This window comes from Oryzias melastigma, linkage group LG22 (genome assembly GCF_002922805.2).
Source record: "Oryzias melastigma strain HK-1 linkage group LG22, ASM292280v2, whole genome shotgun sequence".
NCBI classification, from domain to species: Eukaryota; Metazoa; Chordata; class Actinopteri; order Beloniformes; family Adrianichthyidae; genus Oryzias; species Oryzias melastigma.
Genome location: NC_050533.1, coordinates 26,316,206 through 26,330,249, shown reverse-complemented (window position 1 = coordinate 26,330,249; position 14,044 = coordinate 26,316,206). Strand labels below are relative to the sequence as shown.

Sequence of the window (14,044 nt, the reverse complement as noted above, 5' to 3'; positions counted from 1 at the left end):
GCTGTGTTGATCTTTCTGTAGCTCAGTTGTAGCGAGTTAGCAAGCTTTACCGTAGTGAGCTCCGCTGTGGCAAGCAAGCTAACTCTCTTATAACGAGCTAGCAAGCTCCACTGTAACGAGAAAGCTAACTCTGCTGTAGTGAGCTCTGCTGTAGCGAGCTCTGCTGTATTGATCTAGCGAGCTCCGCTGTAGCGAGCTAGCTAGCTCCTTTGTATCGATTTAGCAAGCTCCGCCGTAGCGTTACACCATACAAGTATATGCTATTTGCTGTAGAGAGCTAGCGCGCTCTGCTGTAGCAAGCCATGCTGTTGCGAGCTAGCAAGCTCAGTTGCAGATATGCTGAACATGACAAACACACACCTACACACTGTCACCTAAAAAAAAAATAAATAAAATAGTTTAGGAAAAGAAAACAAACGTCCATGCAGAGGGCATGAAGCTCCCTCACACCTCCAACCCCAGAGGCTGGCTCGCCGGGGGCCTGTTGCACATTACAGCAAATAAAACCCCAACCCAAACCAAAAACAGCAGTGGTGCCTTGTCCTGCACCTAAAATATCTAAAAGTTCAGGTTAAGATTCAAAAACAAACAGGCAGAAGCACAAACACTAAAGTGCTCCAATAGTACCTGAATGGTTGGAGGAAAAAGAGATCCAGGCAGAGTGCTCAGCAAACCAGGAAGTAGGCGGGGCTGGGCACTGTGCATCACATGCCCATAGGGTGGGCCAAACCATTTTATACCCTTCCCAGGTATTCAAGGGGATGAGAAGATCTACTGCAGCTGCACAGCATGCTGCTACATGACAACAGGTTTTGTTCTTTAAGTATGAAACTCAGGTGTTTGTTCCCGTTGTCATGGTGAATCGTGCTGTCTTTGCTCCATTGATCAGAGCTCTTTATAGTTGGAATGCTCACACCTGATTCTAAGTCCAAAGACTCTGAGTTGATTGAACAAACTTTTTTCAGCTGTTCTGAAACCAAAAACTCTGAGTCAGTCAACTCTGAGTTCAGGTTTGAACTGCTACTTGAAATGAGCCACAGTCACACCAACACTGGTTTCACTTTTTCTGTTGTTGTAATTTCTTGTTATTGTATTCTGAGCTTCCCAGAAAACCTTTGTATTCTATTTGGTTACAGGAGTTTTACAGGGAAACTGCAGCTGCACAGCATGCTGCTACATGACAACGGGTTTTGTTCTTTTCATATTTGACCATTTTGGTATGTAAACATCGAGCTCGGTTAAGAGAAGCCTGCTGGTTCTTCTGGTATTATTTTGTTCCAAGGTTGAGATAAGATAATCCTTTATTCGTCTCACAATGGAGAAATTTCAGTGTTGCAGAATTATAGATAATAGAGCAGTATGGACAGGTAAAAGAGATTAAATGTGTCACATATTAAGAAAAACTTACAGTCCAAGAAAAAAAAGAAAGATAAACTAAAATAAAAATGTTTTCAACAGAAACCATCCAACTATAAGTTTTCTTTTATCTAGATTTATTGACCGTTTGTTTTTATCAAAGCATGTTTTTAGTTTTGCTTAAGTTGAGAAAAGGCTATGAGAACATGTTAAAAATACCAAAACACGATTTTCATTGTCATGGGTCTTTAAAGAAAGAATTTAAAGGATAAATACCCCATTTACCATTCAAGAAATAACTCACATTTACTGGAAAGGAAATCCAAGGATATTTATACGTTTTTAAAATGGATTATTAGAATATTTTGTTCTATGTGAATCAAGAACTGGGGGGCCAAAAAGTTATTCAGTCAATTCAGTCAAAGCAGCAATGAAAGTGAAAGTCTTCTTTTCCTCGCCACAGCGAATCAGTTCCCTCCATCTAAGCCTGTCTTCAGCATCCTCCACTCTAACACCAGCCACCTTCATGTCTTCATTCACTGCATCCAGAAACCTCCTCTTTGGTCTTCCTCTAGACCTCTTTCCTGCAGCTCTAGACTCAGCATCCTTCTACCAATATATTCACTGTCTCTCCTCTGGACATGTCCAAACCATCTCAGTCTGGCCTCTCTGACTTTATCTCCAAAACCTCTAACATGTGCTGTCCCTCTGATGTATTCATTCCTGATCCTATCCATCCTGGTCACTCCCAAAGAGAACCTCAGCATCTTCATCTCTGCTACCTCCAGCTCTGCTTCCTGTCTTTTCTTCAGTCCCACTGTTTCTAGTCCAAACAACATGGCTGGTCTCACCACAGTCTTGTACACCTTTCCTTTCATTTGTGCTGAAACTCTTCTGTCACACATCACACCTGACACTTTTCTCCACCCATTCCAACCTGCTTGCACTCTCCTCTTCACTTCTTTTCCACACTCTCCATTACTCTGTACTGTTGACCCTAAATACTTAAACTCCTCCACCTTCTTTATCTCTTCTCCCTGTAACCTCACTCTTCCACTCTGGTTCCTCTCATTCACACACATGTACTCTGTCTTACTGCGGCTAACCTTCATTCCTCTCCTTTCCAGGGCAAACCTCCACCTCTCTAACTCCACCTCCACCTGTTCCCTGCTCTCACTACAAATCACAATATCATCTGCAAACATCATAGTCCATGGTGATTCCTGTCTAACCTCATCCGTCAGTCTGTCCATCACCATTGCAAACAGGAAGGGGCTCAGAGCTGATCCCTGATGTAATCCCACCTCCACCTTCTTTATCTCTTCTCCCTGTAACCTCACTCTTCCACTCTGGTTTGTTACGCCCCAATTTGTCTAGGGGTTCTGGGGTCTAACATAAAGGTAAAGTAAAGGAAAAATGTGTAACAAAAACACAACATACATCTCCATGAAAAGTAAATTTATTTACAAGAACAAATAACCCAAAATGTAACTAAATGTGAAGCAAAAGGCTTCAGGGTGAACCAAGGCCAAAACAACAAACAAAACCCCAACTAACTCAACCCAGGGAGCTTACCTGCAAAAGAAACAGTAAAATAATGACAAACACTAACCTCTCTGGACTAACAGAAACAGGAGAAAACATTTACTAAAGAAAATGGCAGTTCACCCCTACAGCTTCACCTAAATTAACACTAAACTAAACACAGAGTGGGAACTAATCCAAAATGCCAAAGAAACTACAAAGTGCACAAATCAAAACAGGTGGAGAAGTTCACTGAGCTGCAGTGGAGACAGGTTGCAGCCCAGCTCTCTTCTCATGGTCTGGAGGTCCATGTGGGGATTTTGAAGGCTTCCTTCTCCGGCCTCGACCAATGGGGAGCCACACCTCCAGCACCACACCTGAAACAAATAAAGACAGGAAAACACACAAAGATCCACGAAACACAAAGAAGTCCCACTCTGACAAAAATCCACAAGACCAAAAAGAAACAAAACCAAATACGGCCACAGCCGTAACTGGTTCCTTTCATTCACACAACAATGAAAGTGAAAGTCTGGCTGTGGCTGGAAAATCCAGCAGCTCTGCCTCCGATCTGATAGCAGAGCTGCAGCTGCACCACACAGAAGACACGGAGCTCAGTCTGGAAGCTCTTCCTGCGCCGGACATGAAGTCTTCATTTACAGTAAAGATGTTTTCCATGAGAGGGATAAAGACTTCTGGAAACGAGGGCACAAAACCTTTGATTGAGAGCGGCAGCGACGGTGAGTAGCAGCGTCCCTCCATGTGCTGCAGAGATGCCTCGTCTGCCGGGTCTCTCTGCCGGCCTGCAGGTGGCCTTCAGCCTGGATGGAACTCTTTTTGTTGCACACTTTGTAGATACATTGTGTAAAGTAACAGCGATGGGCAATGCCGTTACTTTCTTCTTCTATTTTCACTCGTATAACGCTGTTATAGCTACTGAATGTCACACTTTCAGGCCTACCTAACAAACGCTCCAGCAGCAGGTATTGAAGTGTCATGTTTCATGGAGTCTATCACAGCCATCTACACACACGCCTCGCGCACTAACACCCATCTTTTATTATAATGCAGTTACTACATGGAGACAATTTCACATGGAATCAAAAGAAATATTTTTCATCCCAACGTGAAATCCTTCATGTTCTAATCTGTCCTTATATGCACTAAGGAGTCGGAGGTGTGGCATCAGTGAGGTCAACGCAGCCAGACCCGGACCGGAACCACAAGAACCTGCAGGAAGAGGTGCGGGACAAACTGCAAGTTTAGGCGATGATGTTATGACATGAGAGAGACCATTATCTTCTTCCCCCTGGTTGTGATGTTTCTTCATTGTGATGAAATGGTGCTGGTTCTTTAGACCAGGGGTCCCAAAACTATGGCCCGCGGGCCGATCAGGCCCACCTCCACATTTGACCCCCCCCCCCCACACACACACACACACACACACTATCAGAACCGCAGATCTAGAACCATAGAGAAAGTGACTTTTTATTCCACCTTTCTGCAGTCTGAAGGAGAGGATAGAATATTTACTGGTTTAATACTGATTCACTTTTTCTTTATTATTGTTATTTTTCTTCCGTACATTTTTTAGTTAGCCGTAGCTTTTCAGCTCTTTCAAATATTTAGCTCAATCAGCTAAGATATTCAGCTCTTTTTATGCTAGCTTTTTCGACTATTCTGGCAGTTACTAAGGATTTCTAGGCTATTTTGGAGTTTAGCTAGAATTTCAGCTACATGCTAGTAGTTTTAGCTAATTTAGACTTTTTCGGTTTTTTAGGCTAATTTTGTTTTTTTGTTTTTTTTAATTCATTTATAAAAACATACAATATAAACTTGAGTTGTAAATTCAAACATGATAGAAAAGGAACAAAAAATGAAAAGGGGACAGAAAGAAGAAAAACTTATTTTGTCTGCCCCTTTTAACAATCAATAAATCAATCAATAAAAAAAGAAAGATACACGAGCATTCGTCTGATTCAGTATACAATAGTGAGTTTAGCTAACTGTTTAGCCTTATGCTAGCTGTTTTGGTTAAATTAGACATTTTGCCAGTTTTTTAGGCTAATTTGGAATTTAGCTTATATTTCAGCTAGCTATCAGCTTCAGGGTTTTCAGCTAGTTTAAGCCATTTCAGCTATCAACTTCAGAATTTTCAGCTATTAGCTTCAGCGTTTTTAGTTATCAATTTCAGCATCTTTAGCTATCAGCACTAGCATCTTCAGTGGACACATTCATCTTACAGCATTCACTTAGCATTATTGTAATGCTATATATCTAGTTTTTAAAATGTTTTACTGTTATTTTTTTCTATGACGATTACAGAAAGGAATTATGTAAGATTTGGCTATGTGTGACTTTCTTGAAAACCGTAAATGTTTATGTTTAGACTGTGACTGTTACACTCTCCCCCCATCAGAGAAGAAAACAGGTAGTCTATGTGGAACAAGTAGAGTTAGAAAAAGTCTGTGGATCCCTGCTTCACACTTTAGGGTTTGGATTTGACCATGTCTGAACGTGTTGTGTATTTTGTGTCTCCAGGTCAGGCAGTTTTTAACCAGGGCACTGCAGAGCCAACCCTGTTGCTCTGAAGAAGATTATGTCAGACTTTATGTGGACGTCATTCCAGTAAGACTTGGCTGTGTGTAAAATGTCTGCCAGAATTCGTCAACTGTCAGTGTGGGTTTGAATTCATGCTCTTCTGTCTTTGTGTAGTTCATCAGAGCCAAAACAGCAGGGACAGTCAACGCGGTGGTATGTGATGGAGTGTGGGCGGTTTGTCACAGAGAGCTGCTGCAGTTTGTGAAGAGGTGTGAGTTCATATTGACTTGGACTGACTGTGGAATTCCTTCATAATGGCTCACCTGCATGCTCATTGTGCCACAGGTGAACTCAACATGTGAAGGTCTTCTGCTCTTTTAGGTTCAAACAGCAGCAGACGAAGGAGCTCAGCAACAGAGCACAGACTTGGAAAAAAAACAGGAAAACGTTTGAAACAATAGACTTCCTGAAGACTTTGAAAACCTGTAAAGAACTCAGGTGAGTAAACTGTTGAATTCAGGTTAGACTAAAATGATCATCAGCTTATTTTCATGTCTCTATGGAAGCATCAGAATCAGGAAAGAAAATATTTGACTAGATAAAAAAGAAAGAATATATGAAAATGTCTGTGTGGCTTACAGTTTGTCTCGGCTGGTTTGGCTCAGTTCTTGAAACTGAAATGACATTCACAAAAACTCCTACACTTCTACACTTCTGCACAACAGTCCAGCTGTTTAGAAAAATCACATTTTTGTCCCAAAACTCATCAGACACTCTTCAGAAGCAGATTCTTTTCTCTGGCGAAGAGTCAATCCCATCAAAATGTCATAGATCCTTCTCAATCTCACCCACTTAGTTCTTTCGAGTTAAATACTGTCCTTTAACCCCAAATGTTTGTAGGCTTACCTAGTCAACTAGCTTAATGCACCTGGTAAAAGACAATGACTTTAGAAGAATTGATGAAAGCAGTTTCTTCTGTAGGAAGCGCTCAGGTCTTCAGTGACTACATTAAGCTGGTTTCCTGCTGCTGCTGTAAGACTGAACTACTCAAACTGCCTCCATTGATACACCAACAACAGTTATTATTGTGCTACTATTGGCCTTGAAATGTGTCTCCAACCTGTGCTGTATTTCTGACCTTTGATGCAATGACCCAACACCTCCTCTCTGTTTAATCCTGTTAATATGTGATGCATTTAATGCCATAATATACAGATCAGAGACATTTCCCAACTGAGAGACAAACAAAAGGTTTTCCTGTCTTAATTTGTAAAAGGTAAAGGAGGAAGACCAAAACGGAGGTTCCCAGCCACCAAGAACACGTGGCCTCACATGGTTTAAAAGTGGGCAGAAAATGTGGACCCCAAATGGGTTGTCTGCAGTTTCTGTGGTGGCCTCACCTGTGTTTGCACACATTGGCTTAAGTCAGGGATCTCAAACTCAGCTGGAGGACCGCATCAGGATTTCCACAACAAAAGTCCTGATAAAACATTCCAACGTTCTCAAATATCTTTTTTTTTAACACAAAGTATGTAATTAAATAAATAAAATTAAACATGAATTAAAAAAAAATATTTCAGACTTGCGGGCTGCACTAACATTAATCTTTCTTATGAAGATGGCCCGCAAGTTTTAGACCCCTGGCTTAAGTGGACACTTAGAGAGTTGGCCAGCTGCCCAGTGGACAGAGGAGCTCGCTCGCTCGCTACAGCAAAGCTCACTACACCAAAGCTTACTAGCTTGATACACCGGAGCTCACTACAGTGTAGCTCACTATCTCGCTACAGCAAAGCCTCCTAGCTCGCTACAGCAAAGCTCACAAGCTTGCAACAACGGATCTTCATACACTGGAGCTCACTAGCTTGCTACAATGGAGCTTGCTACGGTGGTGCTCACTTGCTCGCTACAGTGGCGCTTGCTAGCATGCTACAGTAGAGGTTGCTAACATGCTACAGTGAAGCCCGCAATGGCAGAGCTCGCTAGATCTATACAGCGGAGCTTGCTAGCTCACTAGAACAGAGCTTGATACAGTGAAGCTCACTAGCATGCTACACCGTCACTGACTAGTTTAGTGAGCCAACTCACTGAGTGCCCTCTTAAGCCAATATGGGCAAACACAGGTGGGTACACCACGAAAAATGCGGACAAACCCAATCAGATCTCCTTTTTTTTGCTCACTTTTGAACTATGGGCCCCACTTGGCCTTGCTGGCCGGGTTCATGGATGAAAAGGAGGAAATGAGGGTGGTCAGTGTGAGGGAGGAGGATCCAGAGGACAGGGTTGGATAATAATAATAATACATTATTTTGATTTTTCTGCACTTTTCCAGATGCTTAAAGTGCTTACACTATGTATCCATTATTCATTAATACTTGGTGACGGTAAGCTACTGATGTAGCTACAGCTGCCCTGGAGCAGACTGACAGAGGTGTGGCTGCCAGTACGCGCCTACGGCCCCTGTGACCATCACCGGGCCATTCAGTGGAGCCACAATGGAGGCAGAGAGAGTCAAGTGTCTTGCTCAAGGACAAGATGGAGGCAGAGAGAGTCAAGTGTCTTGCTCAAGGACAAGATGGAGGCAGAAGCCCTAAAGGGAGCATCTGAAAGACAGAGAAGAAGCCACAGCTGCTTGAAACGTGCCAGATCTGTCCTCTGGCTGAGCATTACCAGATCAATCTGAGTTAGTTTTCAAGAATCTTCATGATGTTCACATTAAGAGAATCTTTTAGCTTTTTAATGAGAGACGTTTGACTGTAAAGGTTTAAAAATGCCCTGCGATTGACTAGAGAACCCTTTAGGATGAACCCCACCTCCACCCTGCAGGAGCTTGTGGGCTTCAGCAAGCAGGTATAGAGCAGCTTTAGAGGGTGGATAAACTGCATTTCTGCTTAATTTAGCATAAAAAGGCTGTTGGATCCTCTTCAGAGGGAATGCCTTCTGGTTCTGACTGTACGTTTGGTTAGTGACATCATTTATTCTGCTTGGTCTCATCTGTGGCTTCAGGCTGTACATCCACACTGCAGCTGGAAGGATTCAGCCGTCTCTTCTCACAGAAACTGTTGCAGAGCTGGAAGACATGGAGGCTGTGACCATAAAGCTCTTGATGGACGTCATCGCCAAAATGACTGAGGTATCTGTTCAAGTTATCAGTGAAGTTTGGGTCATGAAACAGAACAGTACATCTGATAGTGTATGCCTTTCCTTGATCTCTTTCTGGTAGAGCCACCTTAAAGATTACTTCAGATCAGCTCAAAAATGGCTTCCGCTGTTCACAGATTTGGGGAAATATTTCCCCAAACGGCCGTATGCTGCTGATGAGCAAAAGGTGAGAAACAGACGCAGGCAGGATCTGGGAATCTTTCCTGGTCCGAGTGTTGGATCTGTATTTATCAGACCTTTCTTTCTGTCATTTTCAGCTGGTGATAGACAACGCTTATAAGATCATAGCACGCAGCTACCTCACACATCTGCTTCAGAACAGTCGGTTCAAGCTGAGGCGCTGGAGCGCAGACGTCGGCCCAGCCGTTTCTATGGACGCCCGTCGGCTTCACCAAACCATGGAGAACTTGGTGAGATTGGCATCAAGGCTGAGTGAAAGTGTCACAAGAAGACAGAACTCCTCACCTGTGTGAACTCTGTCAGGCTCCCGGAGTTCAAGAGAGGAACGGCATTCTGCTCAGTATCAAAGAGGTGCTGGAGTGTGAAGACACTGACGGACTGAAGCTCACCGTGGCCCTCATGAAGCAGGACTGCACTCAGAACAAGTATGTCAAGCAGACTGGACCTCTTCAGAGTTCACAGGTTTTCTTGACGTTCTTTCACACATGAGTCAGAAGTCATAGCTAAAATCTTCCTCAATGTTTGCTACTTTTGTATTTTGGTAAAGAAGCAACCTCAGGGGAAAAGCAATTCAACACCTCAAAGCAAATGCCCACCATTTAAATCACAGACTTACTTCAGAATTCAGCAGAGGGCAACTCAGAACAAGTTATGACCAAAAACATAGCCACAGATTCCTCACAGAAACCTTGGAGAAGTCAGTCAGTGAATAGTTTCTTCACTTTTTTCAGAGTAGATCCTAAAGTTGTTGGACATTCTCAAACTGGCAGGACAACTCAATGTTTGTTGCTGTTGAGTTTGGTTTAATTTGTGTTTTCTAGACAGCATCAGTTTAAAGATGGCAGACAAACAAAGGCAGATTTCTGTCTGTTACTGGATCTTTCAGTGGTACCGTAGGAGCATGACGTCGATTCTTTATTTTGACACAAGATTCAGGAGCATCTAAACCTCCTGAATCTTTCTTGAGAGGGCCACATAACTGTTTTCTTTTCTAATGGGGGGCAGAGGTCAGTGTGTAGGCTAAACAGTAACAATCACAGCCTAAATGTAAACATTTATGGTTTTCCAGAAAGCCACTCATAGCCAAATTTTAAATAATTCATTTCTGTAATCTTCATAAAAAATACACCTAAAACATTTGAAAAACTAGATATATAGCATTACCTTCAATAATGCTAGTGTGAATGCTGTAAGCTGAATGTGGCTGCTGAAGATGTAGTGCTGATAGCTGAAGATGCTTAAATTGATAGCTGAAAAAGCTGAAGTTCAGAGCTGAAAATGCTGAAGCTGATAGCCAGCTAAAACATTAGAAAAATACCAAATAAGCCCCAAAAAACTGGAAAAAAAACTCCAAATTAGCTAAAACAGCTAGCATGCAACTGAAATATTAGCTAAATGCCAAATTAGCTAAAAAAAACAAAACAAAAAAAAAACCAAAGAAAAAAACGATGAAATGTCTAATTTATTCAAAAGAGCTAGCATGAGGTTAAAATTTTAGCTAAGCTCCCAATTAGCCTAAATTAGCCAATGCAGCTAGCATGTAGCAGAAATATTAGCTAAACACCAAAACAGCATTAGCAAATGTGTCCAGAGGATCTCCATGCTCCTGATGTTTGTGTGTTTACCAGGGCGGACCTGGACCTCCTGCCTGAACTGCTTCAGTGGAAGGGCCTCTCCAGACGGGAGGTGAGGGAGGTGTTGGACGCCCTACCTGATGATCAATATGGAGCTCCCCGTGAGTCCTGGTGGAGGGACTTTACCTGCTGCGTCTCTACCTACTGTCAGCAACAGAAACCACACATATGAAATTCAATTCAATTCAAATAACCGTATTTATCTGTCAGGGACTTTATTTGCAGATTAAACGTCAAAACAACACATAGAGGACTTTGTCAAAACATTCATCCGCAACAATGTCCCTCTGTGCTCAGATCAGGAGCTGAGATAAAGAGCAGAAGCAGCTGAACAGTCCAGCTGTCAGGGAAAACTGCAGCAGCTGCTCTTTGAGGAGATGTTTAATAAAAAATACACACCATTCCCAGTGATGGAACATCCATTATTTATTGGATTCAGCTCATAATATGCTACCTTTCAAGCAGTTATATTGGAAAGAGTAACACAATGGATATGTAAATATTCCAAATGCAGCAGTAATGGATGATAAAACCACCTGTTTGTCTTGTGTTTTATTGGTTTCTGAAAGCTGTTTGAAGGAATGTGAACACAGTTCTTCAGGTGGAAGTGTTGCTATTGTGAGCCTCTACCACTAGGTGGAGCAACACATCTTCCTGAAAAACTAGACACCCCCTCATATGGAGGCCCTTCACCATTGTTTCATTTTCTCACAGGACCATAAAGCTGTTCTTTTTTCAGTTTTTGTACAGAAACAGAGAGAAGAAGAAAATAAAGTGCTGGAAGCGTAAAGAAGGTTCTGGTATTTTGTTGTAGACGGAGCGTCCTGCTTGCCTGACCTCTGAAGAAAGAGTTTGCATCCAAACATTAAACTTCTGCATTCCTCTGTAGCCTTAAATAACTTCACTGTTTTTAATAAACATATTGCTCTATAGCACATGTGTCAAAGTCAAGGCCCTGCCTTTTTACTAATTATAATTATGATAAAAAGGTACAGTTTTAGCTTTTGGACTATTTTGACATTTACGAAGATTTTTTAGGCTGTTCTGGAGTTAAGCTAATATTTCAGCTGCATGCTAGCTGTTTGGTCTAACCTAAGTTTTTGTAGGATAATGTGGCATTTAGCTAACATTTTAGCTGGCTATCAGCCTCACCGTTTTCAGCTATCAATTTCAGCTTCCTCAGCTATCAGCACTAGCATCCTCAGCTGTTAAATTCAGCTTCCAGCATTCACACTAGCATTATCACAGGTAATGCTATATATGTAGTTAATAATTATGTTAAAAAGTTACAGTTTTAAGGTTTTAAAAATGTAGTTTTAGAGTGTTCAATAAATGTTTATCCTGTTCGGCCCGCGACCTCAGGTGTGTTTTAGATTTTGGCCCCTCGTGCCATTGAGTTGCTCTATAGGTAGAGTTAGAGCTTCTGATGGATGGAGCACTCATAGCACGTTATTCTACACTTTTTTTGGTTCACATTTATGAAACTCATTTTGTCTTCAGATGAAGAATCTCATTTTAAATTATTGAATGTTAAAATGAATGACTGGGAGAAGGCAAGGCAAGTTTATTTGTATAGCACATTTCATGTACAGAGACAATTCAAAGTGCTTTACATAAAACATTAAAAGAAACAATCAAAAGAAATAGTAAAAATGTCATTCATCATCATTCAAATCATTAAAATAAAATTAAAAGAAAATAAAAAGATTTTAATTTAAAACAAGCATAGATAGACAGTGCGGACGTAAACTTTTGAATACATATTAATCAAATGCAGCTGAGAACAGGTGAGTCTTTAACCTGGATTTAAATACACTGAGTGTTTCAGCAGATCTAAGGTTTTCTGGAAGTCTGTTCCAGATCTGTGCTGCATAGAAGCTGAATGCAGCTTCTCCATGTTTAGTTCTGACTCTAGGAACTGATAAAAGACCAGATCCAGATGACCGGAGAGGTCTGGCTGGTACATACTGGGTCAGGAGGTCAGTCATGTATTTTGGTGCTAAACCATTCAAAGCTTTATAAACCAGTAACAGAACTTTAAAGTCTATCCTCTGACAGACAGGTAACCAGTGTAAAGACCTCAGAACTGGACTGATGTGGTCTACTTTCTTGGTCCTTGTGAGAACCCGAGCAGCAGAGTTCTGAATAAGCTGCAGTTTCCTGATGGATTTTTTTGGTAGTCCTGTAAAAACACTGTTACAGTAATCAAGTCGACTAAAGATGAAAGCATGCACTAGTTTCTCCAGGTCCTGCTTAGACATCAGATCTTTAATCCTTGAGATATTTTTGAGATGATAATAGGCTGATTTAGTGACTGCCTTAATGTGTTTATCAAAATTTAGGTCTGTGTCTATCACTACACCCAAGTCTCTGGTCTGGTTGGTAGTTTTTAGTTGAATAGATTGAAGCTCTGTAGTGACGTCCAACCTTTTTTCTTTAGCCCCAAAGACAATAACCTCAGTTTTGTTTTTGTTTAATTGAAGTAAGTTGTGACACATCCAGTCATTAATGTCCTCAATGCATTTACCAAGAGCCTGTACAGGGCCTCGGTCTCCTGGTGTCAGTCTAATATATATCTGTGTGTCATCTGCATAGCTATGGTAACTAATGTTGTTGTTCTTTATAACCTGGGCCAGTGGGAGCATGTAGATGTTAAATAGAAGTGGTCCCAGGATGGAGCCTTGGGGCACTCCACATGTATTTCTATTGGCTCAGAAGTGAAGTTACCAATTGACACAAAATATTTCCTGTTTTCTAAGTACGTTTTGAACCAGTTTAGTACTGGCCCAGTGAGACCCACCCAGAAAGTAAAGTACTGTTTTCTGTATTTCATCAAAAAGGTTTGTGTTTTCTATGGTGGTGTAAAAGAGATTCGCTGTGGTGTTTTTTAAACATTTTATAATTTCCACCAGAAAAAATCTGTAGGCTGAAGTCAAACTCTGCTTGGGCCTTAAAACTTTAAACTACATTTGTTTTTTTTTAAAGTTTTCAAAGTTAACAAAAACCATAAAACCAACAATCTTACAATTCCATCACATCAACCAATAAATAGAAGACACATTAGCACAAGGTTGCTGAATTTTAACCCACCTTTGTGTTATTACTTCACTCAGCCCACATGGTTCACTTATTGTAGTTTTTCTTTTGGAAACGTTCTACGTTGTTCCTCACATGAAAGGACATTTTGGTCTCTTTTTCACCACATGCGTTTCTCTTCCACTGACTGAGTCTGGAAGTTTGCTGAGAAGCGGTTCTCATCACGTGGTGGTACAGCTCTGGTCCCTGCCTCTCTGGTTTGCATTTCCTGCTCCTTCTGCTCTGGATTACAGACATTCCTGACGCATCTGGAAGTCATCATTCATCCCTGATGCATGCAGGCCTTAATTCTGTTCACCCTTCACACTCAGCAATGCATCAGCTGTCCTGTAGAGTCCATTTTTAGTTTGCCGTTTGTTCTGGTCAGTCCATTCTCGGTCCTGTCTTTGCATCTTTCCTCTCTGCTCCTTTAACCCATTCCTGGATATCATCAGCTCACTGTTCAGCAGCCGTCCTCCATCTCAGCTCTGTGACTGATGAACTTCCTCATCACTCAGCAGCCTCTCCTCCACTGGTCCTGTTAGCAGCATTACTCTGTTCGCTTTCTCAAAGGT

At 41.6% G+C, this 14,044-nt stretch overlaps 1 protein-coding gene across 1 annotated transcript; it reads left to right on the top strand.

The window, feature by feature from the left end:
* The first annotated feature begins 3,408 nt into the window (after positions 1 to 3,408).
* On the top strand, positions 3,409 to 11,277 carry LOC112146555. Its single transcript, XM_024272440.2, has 10 exons — positions 3,409 to 3,620; positions 4,049 to 4,122; positions 5,422 to 5,508; positions 5,596 to 5,690; positions 5,803 to 5,919; positions 8,425 to 8,551; positions 8,642 to 8,746; positions 8,838 to 8,990; positions 9,064 to 9,185; positions 10,389 to 11,277. Exons 1-10 carry the CDS (start codon positions 3,524 to 3,526, stop codon positions 10,564 to 10,566), a joined length of 1,155 nt encoding a protein of 384 aa, XP_024128208.1. The 5' UTR covers positions 3,409 to 3,523; the 3' UTR covers positions 10,567 to 11,277.
* Positions 11,278 to 14,044: the final 2,767 nt, after the last annotated feature.

What these genes read in the sequence shown, in the direction of transcription:
- LOC112146555 (XM_024272440.2), top strand. Translation starts at nt 3,524, where the DNA reads ATGAAGTCTTCATTTACAGTAAAGATGTTTTCCATGAGAGGGATAAAG. An exon ending in AAAACCTGTAAAGAACTCAG is followed by an intron (nt 5,920 to 8,424) that starts GTGAGTAAACTG and finishes CTGTGGCTTCAG; the next exon opens with GCTGTACATCCACACTGCAG. An exon ending in CAGGACTGCACTCAGAACAA is followed by an intron (nt 9,186 to 10,388) that starts GTATGTCAAGCA and finishes TGTGTTTACCAG; the next exon opens with GGCGGACCTGGACCTCCTGC.